Raw genomic sequence first — 17,177 nt, forward strand, 5'->3', positions numbered from 1 at the left:
TAGCAATGTCATGCTCTGAGAGATTCGTTTTCACGGCGTCCTTGGTTAACTCTTTCGTGGACTGTCGTCCAAAGGAGCCCCCCTCTGTCGCCCACCCTGACCCGGACCGCAGAGTCCAACATAACTGGGGTTCCGTGCCAAACACGGCCATACCCGGGACAATGAACCAGCACCAGCCGTTGCAGCCGCAAGAAGCTATGGCTCAGCCTCGATACCAATACCACCAGGGAATACTGAACTGGGACGAGCCACACTTGAGCCCGGTCCGAGTGCCGCAGGTCAGTGCGTGCCCTTACAGCGCGTCAAACAGAAAAGACGACTCCTCCTATTTGCTGCTGGAACCGGACAACCACTCAAAACCGTCACCGGACGTGTCTGCCTTCACCAGACTAATGTCAGAGATGGGCTCCATGACGGGTGGTTCTGGTCCAATTCAGGGCTACTTCCGCCCGGAGCAGTCATACTCCGGGTTCAAAGTCCAGGAGTACAACAACAGCGTGCACGGCTTGCCCACGACCAATCCACCGCGCACTCCTCACTCAGTCTCGAGCCATTTGTACCACTTGAGCTTCCCGGTGCTGCCATATCCAGACACTGACATCAAGCGCGTTATTGATGACTTAGCGTTGGGCAGCAGTGAGTGTCCAGCCCAGCGAAGCGATAGCAGCAGCATCACCCTGGCCAGCAGTCAGACCAACACGGAAGACTTAGTCATAGGTTTACGGCGAGACAAGCCCCCAGCAGACTTACCCAAGGGCGATAAAGGTCCCAGACAGGAGTCGCAAGGTGGGTAAATGGAATGAAAAGTTTTAAAAAAGCTCTGAAAAGATAGAACGCGACCATGGCAATAGCCACAGTAAAACATTATCCGGTCAATCGAGACAAGGTGTTTTTTTTACTAAGGTTGTTAAAGGGAAGAGAGAGGAGAGGACAAAGGGAGCCATTGCTCAAAATTAATTTATTGCACGGAACTACCCTGCCAGGCTAAATTGCACTCGATTTTACTGTGCGCTCCTTTGAACATCAAAACAGCGGATGTCTCTTTTGTGTTTAGGGACAGTTAGCTAGGTGTAGCCTACAGTTGACTGTGGGCCCAGGTTTATGTTAGGGTAGGCTATAACCGACTGACTCAGTCTCACAATAAAATGTAGGCTAAAGCTAATGCTAGCTTCTATTTGCCTGTTGCAATGCTAGATGCTATAGCTAACATGTATATAGTTTCGTAAAATGAGCACTGAGAGGTGCCGTAAAATATCCAATTTAAAAACGGGGTCATATAACACGGACGTTAACCAATGAACCAAATATTTACATATTTCAACTCAGGTTGTAAAGTCATCACACATGACAATATTTACCATTGAGTGTTCAAAAATTACGTAATTTTGTCAATAGTAAATGTCGAAATAAGTTGTCCAACGGCATTTGGCATATTAAAAATAAATTGTCATTATAGGCCTAGTGAAACAGACTGATTAATGGGTCAACAACAACCCATGTCTACTTAAAATGTTCAATTAATTTGTACATTTTTGTGTGAAATCGTCTGATTTCTATATCCTACTAAGATCAGAGCTTTTTCATATAATGATTTATTCAGTAGGCTAGCATCATTTAGCCTAACAATAGCCTATGCCTCGCTGTAAGGCTACACACCATTCACATCATCTGCTACATTCAGATAGACTAATACTCAGCTTTTTGTCCATTTACAAATGAAACATAGGAAAATATTGAGATGTGTAATAGATTTGATGCAAACATGGGTCTAGCATCGTTTTTTGTTTGACGTATGGGTTGCTAGGCAAATTGAATTTACTCCAGTAGGCACAACAGTCGTTAAATTCAGTACCGACCTATTCCTATGCCTCTCCTATGCATGTCTAGTCCTACATAATTTCCATTTGTCCTTTTGATAATAGTTTGTTCTTTTGACAATACCCAATTCACGCCCAAGTAGAATGTAATTCGTTGATAACGTGATAACAAACCCTGCATTTCAGAGAACTACCAGAGAACTAGCAATCGGTGAATTAGAGGACAAAATAGAACACAAAACAATTGTACTACCTCTCTCTCTCTCTCTCTCACACACACACACACACACACACACACACACATACATACACATACATTCATATGGGGAGAGAGGCATGCCATGTGACATTATATCCCGTAATAAACTGAAATTCTCAGCCAGGTAATGCCCGCGGAAGCATTATAGAAATATGCATATCCTGGAACAAAGAATTTGCGTTCTGCTAGTCTACCACTAAAGACTTGTTTTGTCTTGTTTTGACAGAGGATGCAACATTCAAAAATGATGCAACCTGTGGATGGCTGTGGGCGAAGGCGGGGAGGAAGAAGCGCTGTCCTTACACCAAATACCAAACACTGGAGCTGGAAAAGGAGTTCCTCTTCAACATGTATCTGACTCGCGATCGCCGCCTGGAGATCGCTCGCAGTGTCAACCTCACTGACCGTCAAGTCAAAATCTGGTTCCAGAACCGCCGCATGAAGATGAAGAAGATGACACGGGAACACAGAACCAGGGACTCGGTCACGCATTTCCCAATCTGATTCCTCACAAACATGGTGTGCAGATACAGGCCTACATGGACGTGACACGAGATGACGCAACGTCAATGATAGGATGGACCATATACTGAAGGATGTGGTAGAGGCCTTGATCTGAAGGATGACCTGGATGAAAGTACTATCTATGTCCTATACACTTTGCATGAGGATGTGGTGGCTGTTACCGGTTACACTTGAGTTTTTCCATGAAGGAGATATATCGGCAAAGCTTTTTCTTTCTCCATACCCCTGTCCCGCAACACCCTTCATAAAAGCACTTTATTTGATTATTGTCTTGTAGTTGTTTGTTGATAGCTCAATAGAATGATTGCAACGTTGCTTAATTTGTATTTTTGCCAGACATAGGCCACTGTCTTGAATCGAAGACTATTGTTTACAGTTCATGCTAGGCTATGGGAAGCCAATTTGAAAGGATCACTTTATTTATAACGTGAGCACTATTTTATTTATTTGCGGACGCAATTGTATTTGTAAGCTTTGAAAAATGTGCACCAGTAAGCACAATATTTTGAACTTCAATTTTGTAAAATAGGAAGGATTTAAAACATTACTTCTTGTTTATACGGAGTCCTTTTTCAGATAGCTTGACTTGAAACAAAGAGTGTGTTGATTACAATAATGCATGATTGGATGTATAAAAAAACAAACAAATGTTTTCTAAAGAGCATTTGAATTAAAGGTTACTCTTTCCGTGAAATAGGGAAACGTTTTCTTACGCACATGAGCCCTTGACGTTCCAAAAGGCAAGCCTGGGATATAATATATATTTTTGTCTTGTATTATCAATGTTTGCTTTTATATAGTTTCGCCTATCACTTTTGCTTGAATAAATATTCCCCAGTTCCCATATGTCTTAGTTTGCAACTTCGATATGTGTAGATAGATGGAGAAAAACATACAGCTGCTGAAATAAATATTTTCCCCACCATTACATTTAGTGTAATTGTTGGGTACATCCCATTGCAATAATTACTAGTTCTAGACACCCACTACCACCCTTAGCCCATCCCTCTTCCTAGTAGCCTTCTCCTACCAGGTCATATGAGCTCGAGTAATGTGATTATTCTTCCTGTAATGATGATTGTAATTGCTGTAACTATTATTATTACGCTAGTATTTGTGGTTTGCAGTAGCCTAGTTGTATGGTGTAATGTTCTTATCCTAACAAGCAATGTCAATGCATATATTTGGTTTATGCAAGGTCTAATTGAAAACAATTTAATCTCATTTAGGAGTGATTAATTGTAAAACAAATATTTAAAAAAGAATAATGTATATAATATACTTTTCTGAGTTTAGCCTACATTTATCTTGTGGATTTAACTTTATTTCCCCCTTTTTCACTAGCTTGGTTCAGTGGCCACCATTTACTGTGGCCAACCTTCTGAATTCAAAATACATGATTTTTTTCCCCTTTTAAGAAAAACAGAAGCCAAGTTGCAGATGCCAGAGTTTCCGCTGCTGGTGTGCGGGGTTGTCAGCCAACGCACAGGCCAGTCTTTCACGCCCTCTGGGAATAGCGTTGACCGACAAGCATTCCACATAGAATTTCCTCTTATTTTTGTCTTCCAGATTGTTAGAGATGGGTCGAGCTGGAATTATGACCTGGCATTTATAGGCTAGAAATAAGAAGCAACGTATAGCCTTATGCCAGATCATCATGATAACCATTGCACGTAGTAAAAAAACGAATAACGTACGTGTATTTCGTGTTTACATAAGATTATTTAATCCCTGTTGATTCCGTTTTTATCTAGATGTATGTATTCATTCGACGTCGTTGACGTGATCCATGGTTTCATTCTGCATGCACTTTCTATAATATTGTTTGAATATGAATATTGATGGAAAACACATGCCGCAACTTCCCTACAGTGGACACTGGATATGCAGCTATTGGCATTTTATCTCAAAAGGAGACTGTGTAGCGTCTCCTGCTAGTATCGCCATGTTGAAGAGCGCACGATTTTAGTGACGCTGTCTGCGGTCTCCAGATTTTTATCAGGGGCAATTGACAGGGCATTTATTGTAGACTCAGGAAGTCAGGGTAGCAGATGTGTCCCAGGGATTATAGTACTGTACTTTTCACTACAATATTATTGCCTGGTGTTGTGGCTAACAAAGACGTCCTAACGTGCGTTATAGGCCTTTTTGTGCATGAATGAAACAGCATGGGCATGCTACTTCCGCTCCTATTCTTTATTCCTACTGTATTGCAGTTTGTATCTTGTCTCGTTTTCTAACTGCTGATCACTTCAGTAGGCTAGTGTACATGGAATAAAGGCTACAGTTTTGTTTATGTTATTCATATTGCGGAACGAAGAATAACGTTTATGGATGTTCATCCACGTTTATAAGGTATGGGAACTTGTCCAGTGGCTCAACCAGGTTCTCTGAAGGTCTTTGAAGAGAATATGTGAGACAAGCTGTTGTGTGATTTAGGTAGTTTCAAGTTGTTGGGCTGGACGCGTATCACAGGAACCTGAAACTACCTGAATTACTCCAGTACTGCACACCAACGCTCTTGCGTAATGGACGAATGCAACAACAACGAGAATACGCCGTTTCCACATGTCTGCGCACTACCCTACATTTTGTAATTGCACCAAAAAAATTGCATTCAATATTATCTAAAAGAGTTGTTATTGTTGACATGTATTTCGTCCCAAGAGTCAATTTATTGCACATGGGCGTGTGGAGAGTTAAATTGCTAATTTAGGCCTCCCCCAAAATGCCTGCGTACACTTGGGTGTGATGAACGCTTCTTCTAAAATAATAAATTTTATGAAGTACAGCAGGCCCAGACGCTGTAAACCATCTCCATTAAAGACACCAGCACCAGGCTCTACCTCATGTTCACCCCAGCTTGTTTATACTTTGCGTCAGGGGCAAGTCTTTCATATAATTTGCAGGCCATTTAATAGCACATTAACATTTACCGTCTACAATACATTTTCTAACTTCTATCTTGTTTTAACTTTGTAATACAAGACAAATATCATTCACCATTTTTTAAAATACTTTTCTGCGTTGTGAACACAAACTTCTCAATAAAGCAACAAAAACAAACTCAGAAGCCACATATGCTTTTGATAAATGCGTTTATTTCCTACAGATAAATGTTACAGCATTACTATTGATGGTCTATATACAGTGCCTTCGCGAAGTATTCATACTCTTGACATACCACATTTAGTTGTCTTACAGCCTGAATTCAAAATGGATTTAATGTTTTTTCTTCTTCTCCCATCTACACACAATACCCATAAAGACAAAGTAAAACCATATATTCTCAAAATTGTTGCAGATTTATTACATTTTAAATACAGAAATATCTCATTTACATAAGTATTCACACCCCTGAGTCAATACATGTTAGAATCCCCCTTCAAGCTATATCAAGTTGGTTGTTGATCATTGCTAGACAACCATTTTCAAGTCTTGCCATAGATTTTTTAAGCCAATTTAAGTCAAAACTATAATAAGGCCACTCAGGAACATTCAGTGTTGTCTTGGTAAGCATCTCCAGTGTATATTTGACCTTGTGTTTTATGTTATTGTCCTACTGAAAGGTGAATTTGTCTCGCAGTGTCTGTTGGAAAGCAGGCAGCCCCAGGTTTTCCTCTAGACATTTTTCCTGTGCTTAGCTCTATTCTGTTTCTTTATATTAAAAAAAAACTCCATAGTCTTTGCAGATGTACCCATAACATGATGCAGCCACCACTGTGCTAGAAAATATGAAGAGTGGTACTTAGGACATAAAGTACATTTCTTTGACACATTTGTTGCAGTTTTACTTTAGTGCCTTATTGCAAACAGGATGCATATTTTGGAATATTTGTATTCTATAGAGGCTTCCTTTTCAATCTGTCATTTAGGTTAGTATTGTAGAGTAACTACAATGTTGATCCATCCTTAGTTATTTTCTATCTCTGAGTGGTTTCCTTCCTCTCCAGCAACTGAGTTATGAAAAGACGCCTGTATCTTTGTAGTGACTGGATGTATTGATACACCATCCAAAGAGCAATTTATAATATTCAATGTATTTTATATTTATTTTTACCCATCTAACAAGTTGCCCTTCTTTGCGAGCCAATGGAAAACTACCCAGGTCTTTGTGGTTGAATCTGAGGGACCTTAAAGATAATTATTTGTGTTGGGTAAAGAGATGAGGTAGTCATTCAAAAATGTTAAACACTATTATTGCACACAGTGAGTCCATGCAACTTAACATGTGACTCGTTAAGCAAATGTTTACTCCTGCGCTTATTTAGGCTTGTCATAACAATGGGGTTTTCATTTTTAATTAATTTGTAAATGTTTCTAAAAAACTTACTTCCACTTTGACATTATAGACTATTGTGTAGGCAGGTGACACAAAATCTCAATTTAACCATTTTAAATTCAGGCTGTAACACAATAAAATGTGGAAAAAGTAAAGGGGTGTAAATACTTTCCGAAGGTACATCTTCATCTATAACCCAAGAGTTACCATGAATGTTACCACAGGAATGTCTCTGTTGGGAATATGACTGTTACACGTGAATGGCTGATACACTTTTTCTTGTTTGTTTTGATGATTTCATGGGAAAGAGTATATACTTTTTGGACTTGTACAAAGAGCGAGGCCCTCGGGGGTGTGTGTGTGAGTTCTGTGTTGTGTGTGTGTTTGAGAGAGAGAGAGATCTGTCATCATGAAACCTAACAACTTCATTAACTTGGTCTGAAGGCGGATTCTTACACGTTCAATGGCAATGAATTTAAAACAGGTTAGGCCCTATCTGCCTTTGCATTCTGCATTTCAGTTGACATTGAAGCCTATTATCTACTTCCCCAGAGTTAGATTAACTCATGGATACTATTTGTATGTCTCTGCATACATTATGAAGGAAGTTAGAGGTAGTTTCGCGAGCCAATGCTAACTAGCGCTAGCACAATGACTGAAAGTCTATGGTTTCGAGTAGCACGCTAGCAGTTACTATAGACTTCCAGTCATTGTGCTAATGCTAGTTACCAATTGCACTAACACTAGTTAGCAAATTCCTTCAAATTGCACGCAGAGACATAAAAATGGTATCCATTAGTTAATCTGCCATTGGGGAAGTAGATAAAGGGTTTCATTGCCAAAATCCTGAAGTATCCCTTTAAGGCTTATCCAGAGGGGTCTCACAGAAAGATGACAGAGTATGTACATGTCAGAACGGTCATTAACAGACATAGTGTGTTTGTATGCAGTCATGTCAAACTTTCAAACTTCCACATCTGTAATATTATTTCAGCAAAGTATTCACGAAAACACGACCCTTATTTGCACTTCAACTTCATGATACTGCGTTTTATATATATATATACATATATATTATTTGTCCTTATATTTTATCTGATCAGGATAGATAATGCAGTCCAATATCTTAAAGGCTGGTACTTTACATTCCACAGAAATGTAACGCTGATTTATTGTGTCTAGTTATTGCTCAAATGTGTAGGTTACTGTTTACTGCTTTAGGCTAGTAGCAACAATCCCCGAAAGAACTGCAGACTGCATACTATTTAGCATATAGGCTAATATTAGCTGCATGCTATACTAATGCTGAAGCTTCTACTACTAACCTATATAGGCCTACTGCTGCTACTGCTTGCTTCATATATGGCACCCCGTAAGGTTATATATAGAATAAAATTGGTTCCATATTGAACCTTGTATGGAATGGAACCCAAGAGTTCTATATGGAACCTTACGGGGGTTCTACATATAAGCTTTAGGGGTGCCATGTCTGAAGCAAGCAATAAGAACCCTTTTTGGTTCTATCCAGAACCTTTTTCTACGAGTGTAGGCTACAAAATTTGATTAGCTCTCTTGTGCGGAAATCCACTTAAGAGACTTTATGAGTGTCTTTAAACAGTTATAAAGAACCTGAGCATAATCATAAGGTATCATTTAACTTCCACGTCACTAGTGTTGCCCATAGCTTTGGAGAGGCTATATGATAGCTGTTATAACTCCTGCCAATATCAGGTTTCTTATTGAAAAGTGAGGGCCTCTGTAGGAGAACAGAAATATCAGATGATGACTTATAAGTTTGGATAAATATGTTTATTTTATGGTTTGTTTTAAGTTGATTGAACCATTTTGTTTTATCAAATCCTTATTATTGTAACTTGTAGGCCTATCTGCTTACCAATGATTACATTTTGTTACGATTTCTGTATTTCTCAATTTACCATGTCAAATTGTATTTGCCAATATGTATTATCAAAATAAATTAAGAATAGTCTGAGTATAATTTGTGTACATTTTTATGCTCAATGCATCATAGTCTACTACGATAGTCTACAACAATTAATTAAACGTTTCTCTTGACATTTTCTTTAACATTTCGTGCGGTTTGCAGATAATGTTTTCAATGTTTACTACTCCAATGTATCTAATTAAATTGTTGGCACTTTGCACAGCGGGTATTTGGTGGAGTTCGTTAATTAAATGATCACTGCAACATTCAAGCCAGTGGAAGGCAACATGCAATGCTGTTTTTTATTTAACCTTTATTTAACTAGGCAAGTCAGTTAAGAACATATTCTTATTCACAATGACGGCCTAGGAACAGTGGGTTAACTGCCTTGTTCGGGGACAGAACGACAGATTTGTACCTTGTCAGCTCGATGATTCGATCTAGCAACCTTTCGGTTACTGGCCCAAAGTTATGTTGTGAAAAACATTCAAATCACCTTACATATGAATCTCATCTACCCAATACCCCTTTCGCATGTTTTCGTGTTTTGCAATTATCCTATATTTTTAACATAACAGTTGTTAGGATATTTAGTGCTCAATAAATCTGCAGATATGTTCGAGTGCAAACACAAGGCAAAGTTTAATCAGCCGTAGGTAATTTCTATATTGCTGTTCTTTTTGCGAGTGATAGAAGTTATTCTGAAGCTGAAATGCATTAGTTGCAAGCACCTGAGCCAGTGGAAGGCAGAGAGCAGTGAAGGCCGAGGCCAAAGCTTTGACCCGCTTGAATGTGACAAGTCATGCACAATACGTGGAAAGCCGCCAGAAATAAATATGAACTGTCTCCAAAACCGTTAACTTACGAGTCTTCTTTGCTTTCCCCTGTATCAGTAAAATCGTTCTCTTCCGCTGGGTTTTAGAATATCCTGGTGTAGTCTCATTAGTCTCATTTCTTCCGTGTTTACTTTTTGTGTCTAAGTGTGAAGTGAGCGTTTTTGTCAGTGGCAGGAATGCTACAGCAGAGTCGTTTACGGTCCCCGCCACAGGCGATATATCAGGTCTATAAAAATCAAAGCTGCCTGATGTAGCATTTTATTATAGTATTAAACGACCAAAAAGTTCAAGTAGTTTATTCTATAAAGACAGGGGATTGGCACGTAGTAGTGTTTAATGCGCTCGTTAAGAAACATGACTGTTAATCTGCCAATAAAGCATGAACATAGACATTTCCTACACCAGAGGAAACTCAGACGGAAATTTGAAGAAAACAAACTAATAAAGGTCTAAAACCTGAAGATTTAAAACATAAAACGTGATAGGTAAGAGAGATGCATTTGATTTGATTTGACACCCAGAGATGAAAGCGATAGAGAAATAATGGCGCCTTAATAGTATTGTGATGTTACTTTGATTCTGATGCTGTATTGGGCATTCATACACGTAATATGTATTCAATGGCCTTGTTCCATAAAACGCATGCATGTATCAGTTTGATTAAGAAAATAATGTGGTTGCTTATTTGTCGTCCATTGTTTCCAATATGCATTTATAATATCCTTGGGATCCATCATTTAACTGGATATTTCTACGACAGCCTATAGATACCCACATATATATGGACGCACTCCCATTTTGCATATTGCATAAACAAGACAATTTATTTAGAGAGGAAAATATGTACAGTGCTAGGAGAGGTGCAGCCCCTTGGCGGATTGATTTACGCCCCATTGACGCTTTATCAGGGTCGTGAAAAAAGTCTGACCAATCATTTCGCTCCGAGCGCACAGCCCCAGCAACCCAGCTCTACTTTGTTCGTGCGCTCGTTGAAGGGGAGTCGCGTAAAAAAACGACTTCTGTCCTACATGTTTTGAATTCAATGAACCGTGTTTTGTATAATGTCCGAGAATGTCAATTTCTGGAACTCTGAGCAACTATTATGTGGACTCTATAATAAGTCACGAGAGCGAAGATCCGACTTCAGCCAGGTTTTCCAATGTACAGTATTCCAACTCCAGGCAACCGGGGGGACATGGCGAGCATCCCGAATTCCCCTCTTGTAGCTTCCAGCCTAAACCTCCAGTTTTTAGCTCGTCCTGGAGCCCTTTCAGCCCCCATGCCTCCAATGGCTTACCAGCGGTTTACCATCCATACATACCGACTCAGCCCGTGCCTTCCACCGACACCCGATACATACGCACTTGGCTCGACTGCGCTCCGCGCTCGGAGTCCCTCCCCGGGCAGGGACAGGTCAAGATGGAGCCGCTACTGGGACACCTCGGGGAACCCCCCAAAATCGGTGGACACGAGTACATTTTGGAATCCTCTTCGGCAAGAGAGATGAATTCCAGCCAGGGCTCCGGATTCGAGGACAATAAGGATATTTGTGAAGTTAGCGAAGACAAAGACGGGCCAGATCAAAGTAAGTTATAAAACGAGGAAGTGAACAGTCTGTAAAGCTTTTAATGCGGTCATAAAACAGGAACAAAGAGATTGCGAGTCATAGAGGCTCACTACCAAATCTGGTTCCCGTAGTGTGCGTCTAACTTACAATGTATGTTTAAGTTAGAATTATTATCATACATTTATACATACATCTGGTCAAGGTATGGATGATACTCTGTTTTGGATTAGTGCGACATTTCACGTGCGCGGTTTTCTGCGCTGACCTGCCTTAGTTTTGGGGACCAACTGGTAGTGAATATAATTTTACTGCAGCCCTTTTCACACTGAGTTGTGTAAGTTTTGGCACACAGCCTCTGAGAACAGGTTCTCTGCGCTCAATTGCACTTTAGTGCCGTTCATTTTCTCAGCAGCTTATTTTAATCCAGTATTAACTGAACAACACCTCAAGAAAAACGTCCCACTATTGAACTATGTGCCAAGAGTCTATCCAATGCAGAATTAGAAGTTACCAGAGAAAGGCCCTCTTAACTCTAGTCAATATTTGAGTGTAAATATCCTCTCTAAGGGGAAACGTGTTTTTATTTCATTCACGTCTGATGGCAGTAGTCTATTTATAGACGTTTAATGTCGTTTAGAAGGTGGAGTGTGGGGGATTGGGCTATATGTTCGTTTCTTCAATTATTATTTTGGCAAAGAGACCGCATTGACGACATTATCTGGAAAGCAAGTTTTATTGATGCCTTTGGGACTGTTGAGTGGGCAAGAGTTTCTCTTTAACACCAGAAAAAGAATCTGAAACATTTTCCAAGTGAGACTCTCAGTTGTTGTTTTTTTTTACTAGCAGACTCATTTGTCTGAGCTATATGACATTATGTGGAGGATGTCGGCCACTACTCTCAGTTGACTCACTGTTCTAGCCATGCCTATGGCTGCCTTGACAGAATACAAATCATTTTCTGTCCTTTACCAACACTGCATCATAAGATCAGGCTGGATATTAATCAGGCCTGGAGCCGAGCCGGAGTAGAAACCTATTTATGTGTGCTACTCTGCAAAGCACGGTCTTGTTGAAATAGGCTGTGCGTGCTCGCCCGGTAACGTTTTGGTGCACCGGGAAACAGAGATATACCATAAATATAGGCTATCTGAGGCATAACCTTAATTGGATGGGTCAAGGTTCTGACTGATGGTCATTTTCGAGTAGCATGGACTGACGAACATTGATTTTAATCCACAAAATGGGTTCACGCAAACGTGAACTCTCTAATGGATGGTGCGCAACAGAATTCCCCTTTGTGTTGTCCTGGGCGGCATTCCAGAATAAACTACGTGCAAAGGCAATGAAGTTGGGAATTACACGTCCCTCTTTGTGCTAGCAGCGGCTCGTGAGTGAAAAAAGTTATTGCCCCAGAAATGTATTAAGTTATAAGACCAGCCAACATCACTATTAATTGTTGTATGTTGGCTCACTGGGACAGTTCGGGGAAAAAATATATAAAATACGATGCAACCTTATCGTAGAGAAATGCAATAACGAATCTCTCTTGGCATATACGAAAAGTCAATTTCTCAGACTATTAATTAAGGTAAAATTGCAAAGAGACATGATGGTATTATAACGGTCTGTAGCCATTATGTGTTTCCATCCCAACATTCGTCACAAATCAGACCCCCACCCCATGATTATCCAGCGACAATACCCTCTTAAACTTGCATTGAGCTGTCTCATAAGTATTTAGATGGCACACCTCTATCTCCGACGTGTCCGCCAGCAACGGATAGGTTTACAGGGTTATCAATCATCCCCGGGGGGTTATTTCCTTTCATGATAAAAATAGGATTGCATCATACGATTTAGGATATTGGAGACCGTTGATGTGGTATTAAAGTGCGTGTCTAGGGGCATGGGCCGATTAGATTTCCCTACATTGGTTACATGTATGTAGCCAAGGAGAAATGGCCATCGGCTTCAATGAGCCCAGATTTTTTTTATCTGTAGAAATGCCCAGATCCATTGGCCACAGCTATAACCCTTCACATATCCATACGCGTTATGGGATAGCACTGGATGGTTTGTCATGCAGTGACAGGAAAAGCCTTGTCTTGCACGGGATGAATGACACTAGGTGATTATGTACTTGGGGAATGCGAAGCACCACTTTGCGTGTCACAAAGCCCACTTCTACCTCTAGTGCCCCGGAACAGGTATTGGTGTCCACTTGCAGATGCAATCGTTACAATGCCATGCCTGGGAGATTTATATCCCTACTGCCTTTTGAGTAATCACGATATTCTCAGTTTAAGCTTTTCAAGGCCATTTGAATGCCATGGTAGCCCAACATGCAGGCTCTACACAGTGCTGTTATACCAAAAGCAACTGAGAAGAAATGTAGATGGGCCCACATGAAAATACATAGCATGCATTCCCGAGAAAGCCACCAGAGAGGAGAGGCGTCTCCACGGAGACAGCAAGAAATATTTCCCCTGGAACATTTCCCATAAAAAGGAGATCATCCACTTTCCAAAGAAACCGCATTTGAGGGGGACTGCATTTTTGTTTGGGTTAGCCTCTGTTGCTCACTTTACGTCTCTCATAGTACGAATGCTTTTGGCTCTGTTGGGGGAGGATCGCTTCTCCTCATAAGGATGCTGCGCTTTCTTCACTAATTGCATTCGGCTGAGGCCTGCTAACCAAGCTGAAGGGTGGAGTGCATTGCAATGATTGGAGGTTTTGACCAACAACAACAACCAAAAACTACGGGATACGGATAATCATAGTTTACGAGATAACATCACATTCCAAGTGTTCCATCCATGTAGAGTGCACTTCTCACAAACAGGGTGATTTTCAAGGTCTAGTGGGGTGAGGAACACGAGGACCTTTTCCATTCTCTTTGTGTTTCCCATGTATGATATTGTTACGTTAACGTGAAAAGACACCTTGCGGTCCAGGAAGTACTTTCATGGTAAACATGTACAGTGAAGGAACTGCCTGTCCTCTAAACCCATTTACAAGACCCACCAAGGTCACCTTCGGCCTGAGGGGAGGCGAGGAACTACTTTCCTCTCTTCTCTGCTCCATTACATTACCGAACACTGTTCCATTTGGAGCAATATGAGACTTGGCTTTTGATATCACTTTAACTCAATTATGTTTAGCATTGGCATGGAAATCTTGTTAGTACGCACGCATGTTTGTATTTAGTTATGTTATTAGGCTTGCTAGTCTGTATTAGGCCTATTCTGGTCTGTGTTTGTTTGACATTTACTAAAGGTGTCTGTCTGACTTTTCCTTGTAGATGACCCCTCTGCCAACTGGTTGCATGCCCGGTCTTCCAGGAAGAAGCGGTGCCCTTACACGAAATACCAAACCCTCGAGCTCGAGAAAGAGTTCCTCTTCAACATGTACCTCACCCGGGACAGAAGGCACGAGGTAGCACGCTCGCTGAACTTGACCGAGAGACAAGTCAAAATATGGTTCCAAAACCGACGGATGAAAATGAAGAAAATGAATAAGGACCAACCCAAGGATTAAGAAAACAAGGGAGTCATATTAAAAACACCACCATCACAAAGAGTCTGCTTTCGCGTGACTTTTTCCTTAAATAGGCATACATGGACTGTCATGGGTAAAGTGGGGGTGCAGGAAGCTTGTTTTTATTATTTTTCATATCGATGTGAAAAACACCCTCTGATATTATAGAAGCGCAGACCAGTAGAGAAATCTCTTATGGTCCTTTGTAGCTGAGTTGGTATAGCATGGCGCTTGTGACGCCAGGGAAGTGGGTTTGTTTCCCGGGACCACCCCTTACATAAAATGGATACACGCATGACTGTAAGTGCTTTGGATAAAAGCGTCTGCTAAATAGCATATATTACATTATATAGTAGAAAGGAGGGTGGATTCACGCGGCACTTTCTCAAGCACTACTTTTATCTCTTATTTATTGCTTTACGCATGACACCAACGCTTCATCAGGAGAGGCATGGATGTGCTGAAACGTCGGTTCCGTGTGGTCATTAATACATAAGAGAAACGGTTGTAGTTAAAGGGAGTGTGCGACCTGCATTTATTCTTATCTTTTAGCTCCATAGATGCGCCGGACATAACTGGTCTTTCACGAAAAATACATTATTTTATTATTCGAGCAGCAGTTCCCCCAACTCAGTCGCCCCAAATATGTTATATTGTAAATCGATTAATAAGCTAGTGTAAAGGCGTTGGCCTATTATTATTATTATTATTATTATTATTAGTGTATTATTTATAATTCCTTGCAGAGTCACATCCCCCAGAGCCCCTTTGACTGGCTCGTATTTAGTAAAATATCAGGGTTCCATGTATTTGTTGTTATCCCTTTAAATACTAACTCAACAGGTATGTGCACACTCTTATATGTATCTCTTTTTTCTACATGTGCATCATTTTACCTTCAAGTTCCTTGTGCGTAAAAGTGCGTAATAACCTAATAAGGGTTTCATATGGAAAGGTCTATGGCATAGCTCTCCAACCCTGTTCATGGAGAGGTACTCTCCTGTAGGTTTTCACTCCAACTCCAGTTGTAACTAACCTGATTCAGCTTATCAACCAGCTAAATATTAGAATCGGGTACGGTAGATGAGGGTTGGAGTGAAAAGCCTACAGGACAGTAGCTCTCCAGGAACAGGGTTGGATAACCCTGGTCTATGGGGTATTTATCCTTTAACATTTCCTTGCGGCCAATGTTACTATTTCGTTGTGTAATTGATAAAAACATAACTTAAAGAGTTTAAGCCGCTACTGAGAGTAAATATTTTAGACTACTTTGATGTGGAAATTAATCAGGAATACGTGTTTTCGGGTAGATAGCGCGACATGGTATATTTCCTTGAAGCATCATATGCAACATGCTAGTTCACATTCAATATGGAACCATGTTCGTGATTGGGATTAAGCCTAGTTTTATATAGTTCGGTCTGCCAATATAAGGTCAGCAGACCCATTGGCCTGTAGCCAACTTGCATTCATCTAATGACTGTGCATTCTGACAGTGGAACGTTTTTAAACATTTACGTGGAAATTAAAGGGCCTTCAATAACCCGCCCGTTTACACTCTCTCTCGTTTTGATATATGCCATAAAAAGATTTACTCATATGCGCTTAAATACAGGATATAACATCCGTCGAAGAAAAACAAGCCTACATTGTCTATGAATAAAAATGTTTACATTGTTAGCGCATGCCTAATATCATAATGAAATGTAATTTATTTCTTTACGTTTGTGTGTTTTGAAAATGAAATCTATTTGAAGAAAAGCAGTTTTTGGATGGTAATATTTCTAATTGATTGTAAATAGACCTAGGTGAATAACCTCGATTGTTTTAATTGGAATGAGTTGCATATGTTAAAAATTGGTGTTTTGGGAAATGACATCGGAGTTGAATGAGCAGAAGTCATTTTTACAGTTTTAGATATTGTTTACATGTTCTTGTCCAGAATGTATTGAGCGTTAATTGATTTAACCGTGTTGTCGATACAATAAGGAATGATGTACTTATTTGGTGTACATGTATTTTTGTTTGTTTGTTTGTGGGAGTACTTACAAACATCCTGGGAAACTCTTATGATGCATTTTCAGTGAGATATGAAATGGGTGGCGTTTCTGGAGTCGCGCGCATGGCTGTCCTTCATTCTGAATATTAAGGAGCATGAGACCCTATTGTCTCCCCATGCGCTCGAGCCTTGCAGCTTTCATTATAGAGGCCTTCAGGTCATCTCAGTTGGACTCTTCATTTTTAATAACAACAACGCTGTAAGCACCGACTCCAGAAACTACTAACCCCCTCTCAGTCTTTTTTTATATCACATTAATCTCTTGTGTCTCTCATGTAAATTGTATTCAGTCCTGTGTTGTTTATCTGTGAGATAGCACTGCTGATGTTGGATTCGTATTAAAAAATAGT

At 40.3% G+C, this 17,177-nt stretch overlaps 2 protein-coding genes across 2 annotated transcripts; both read left to right on the forward strand.

Moving 5' to 3' along the window:
* On the forward strand, nucleotides 1–3,577 carry LOC135555012 (homeobox protein Hox-B10a-like). The gene is made up of 2 exons (XM_064987388.1): nucleotides 1–786; nucleotides 2,303–3,577. Exons 1-2 carry the CDS (start codon nucleotides 6–8, stop codon nucleotides 2,578–2,580), a joined length of 1,059 nt encoding a protein of 352 aa, XP_064843460.1. The 5' UTR covers nucleotides 1–5; the 3' UTR covers nucleotides 2,581–3,577.
* A 7,037-nt stretch (nucleotides 3,578–10,614) lies between these two features.
* On the forward strand, nucleotides 10,615–17,177 carry LOC135555811 (homeobox protein Hox-B9a-like). The gene is made up of 2 exons (XM_064988559.1): nucleotides 10,615–11,249; nucleotides 14,533–17,177. Exons 1-2 carry the CDS (start codon nucleotides 10,736–10,738, stop codon nucleotides 14,766–14,768), a joined length of 750 nt encoding a protein of 249 aa, XP_064844631.1. The 5' UTR covers nucleotides 10,615–10,735; the 3' UTR covers nucleotides 14,769–17,177.

This window comes from Oncorhynchus masou, chromosome 15 (genome assembly GCF_036934945.1).
Source record: "Oncorhynchus masou masou isolate Uvic2021 chromosome 15, UVic_Omas_1.1, whole genome shotgun sequence".
In the NCBI taxonomy this organism is placed as follows: domain Eukaryota; kingdom Metazoa; phylum Chordata; class Actinopteri; order Salmoniformes; family Salmonidae; genus Oncorhynchus; species Oncorhynchus masou.

What these genes read in the sequence shown, in the direction of transcription:
- LOC135555012 (XM_064987388.1), top strand. Translation starts at nt 6, where the DNA reads ATGTCATGCTCTGAGAGATTCGTTTTCACGGCGTCCTTGGTTAACTCT. An exon ending in TCCCAGACAGGAGTCGCAAG is followed by an intron (nt 787 to 2,302) that starts GTGGGTAAATGG and finishes TTGTTTTGACAG; the next exon opens with AGGATGCAACATTCAAAAAT.
- LOC135555811 (XM_064988559.1), top strand. Translation starts at nt 10,736, where the DNA reads ATGTCAATTTCTGGAACTCTGAGCAACTATTATGTGGACTCTATAATA. An exon ending in CAAAGACGGGCCAGATCAAA is followed by an intron (nt 11,250 to 14,532) that starts GTAAGTTATAAA and finishes TTTTCCTTGTAG; the next exon opens with ATGACCCCTCTGCCAACTGG.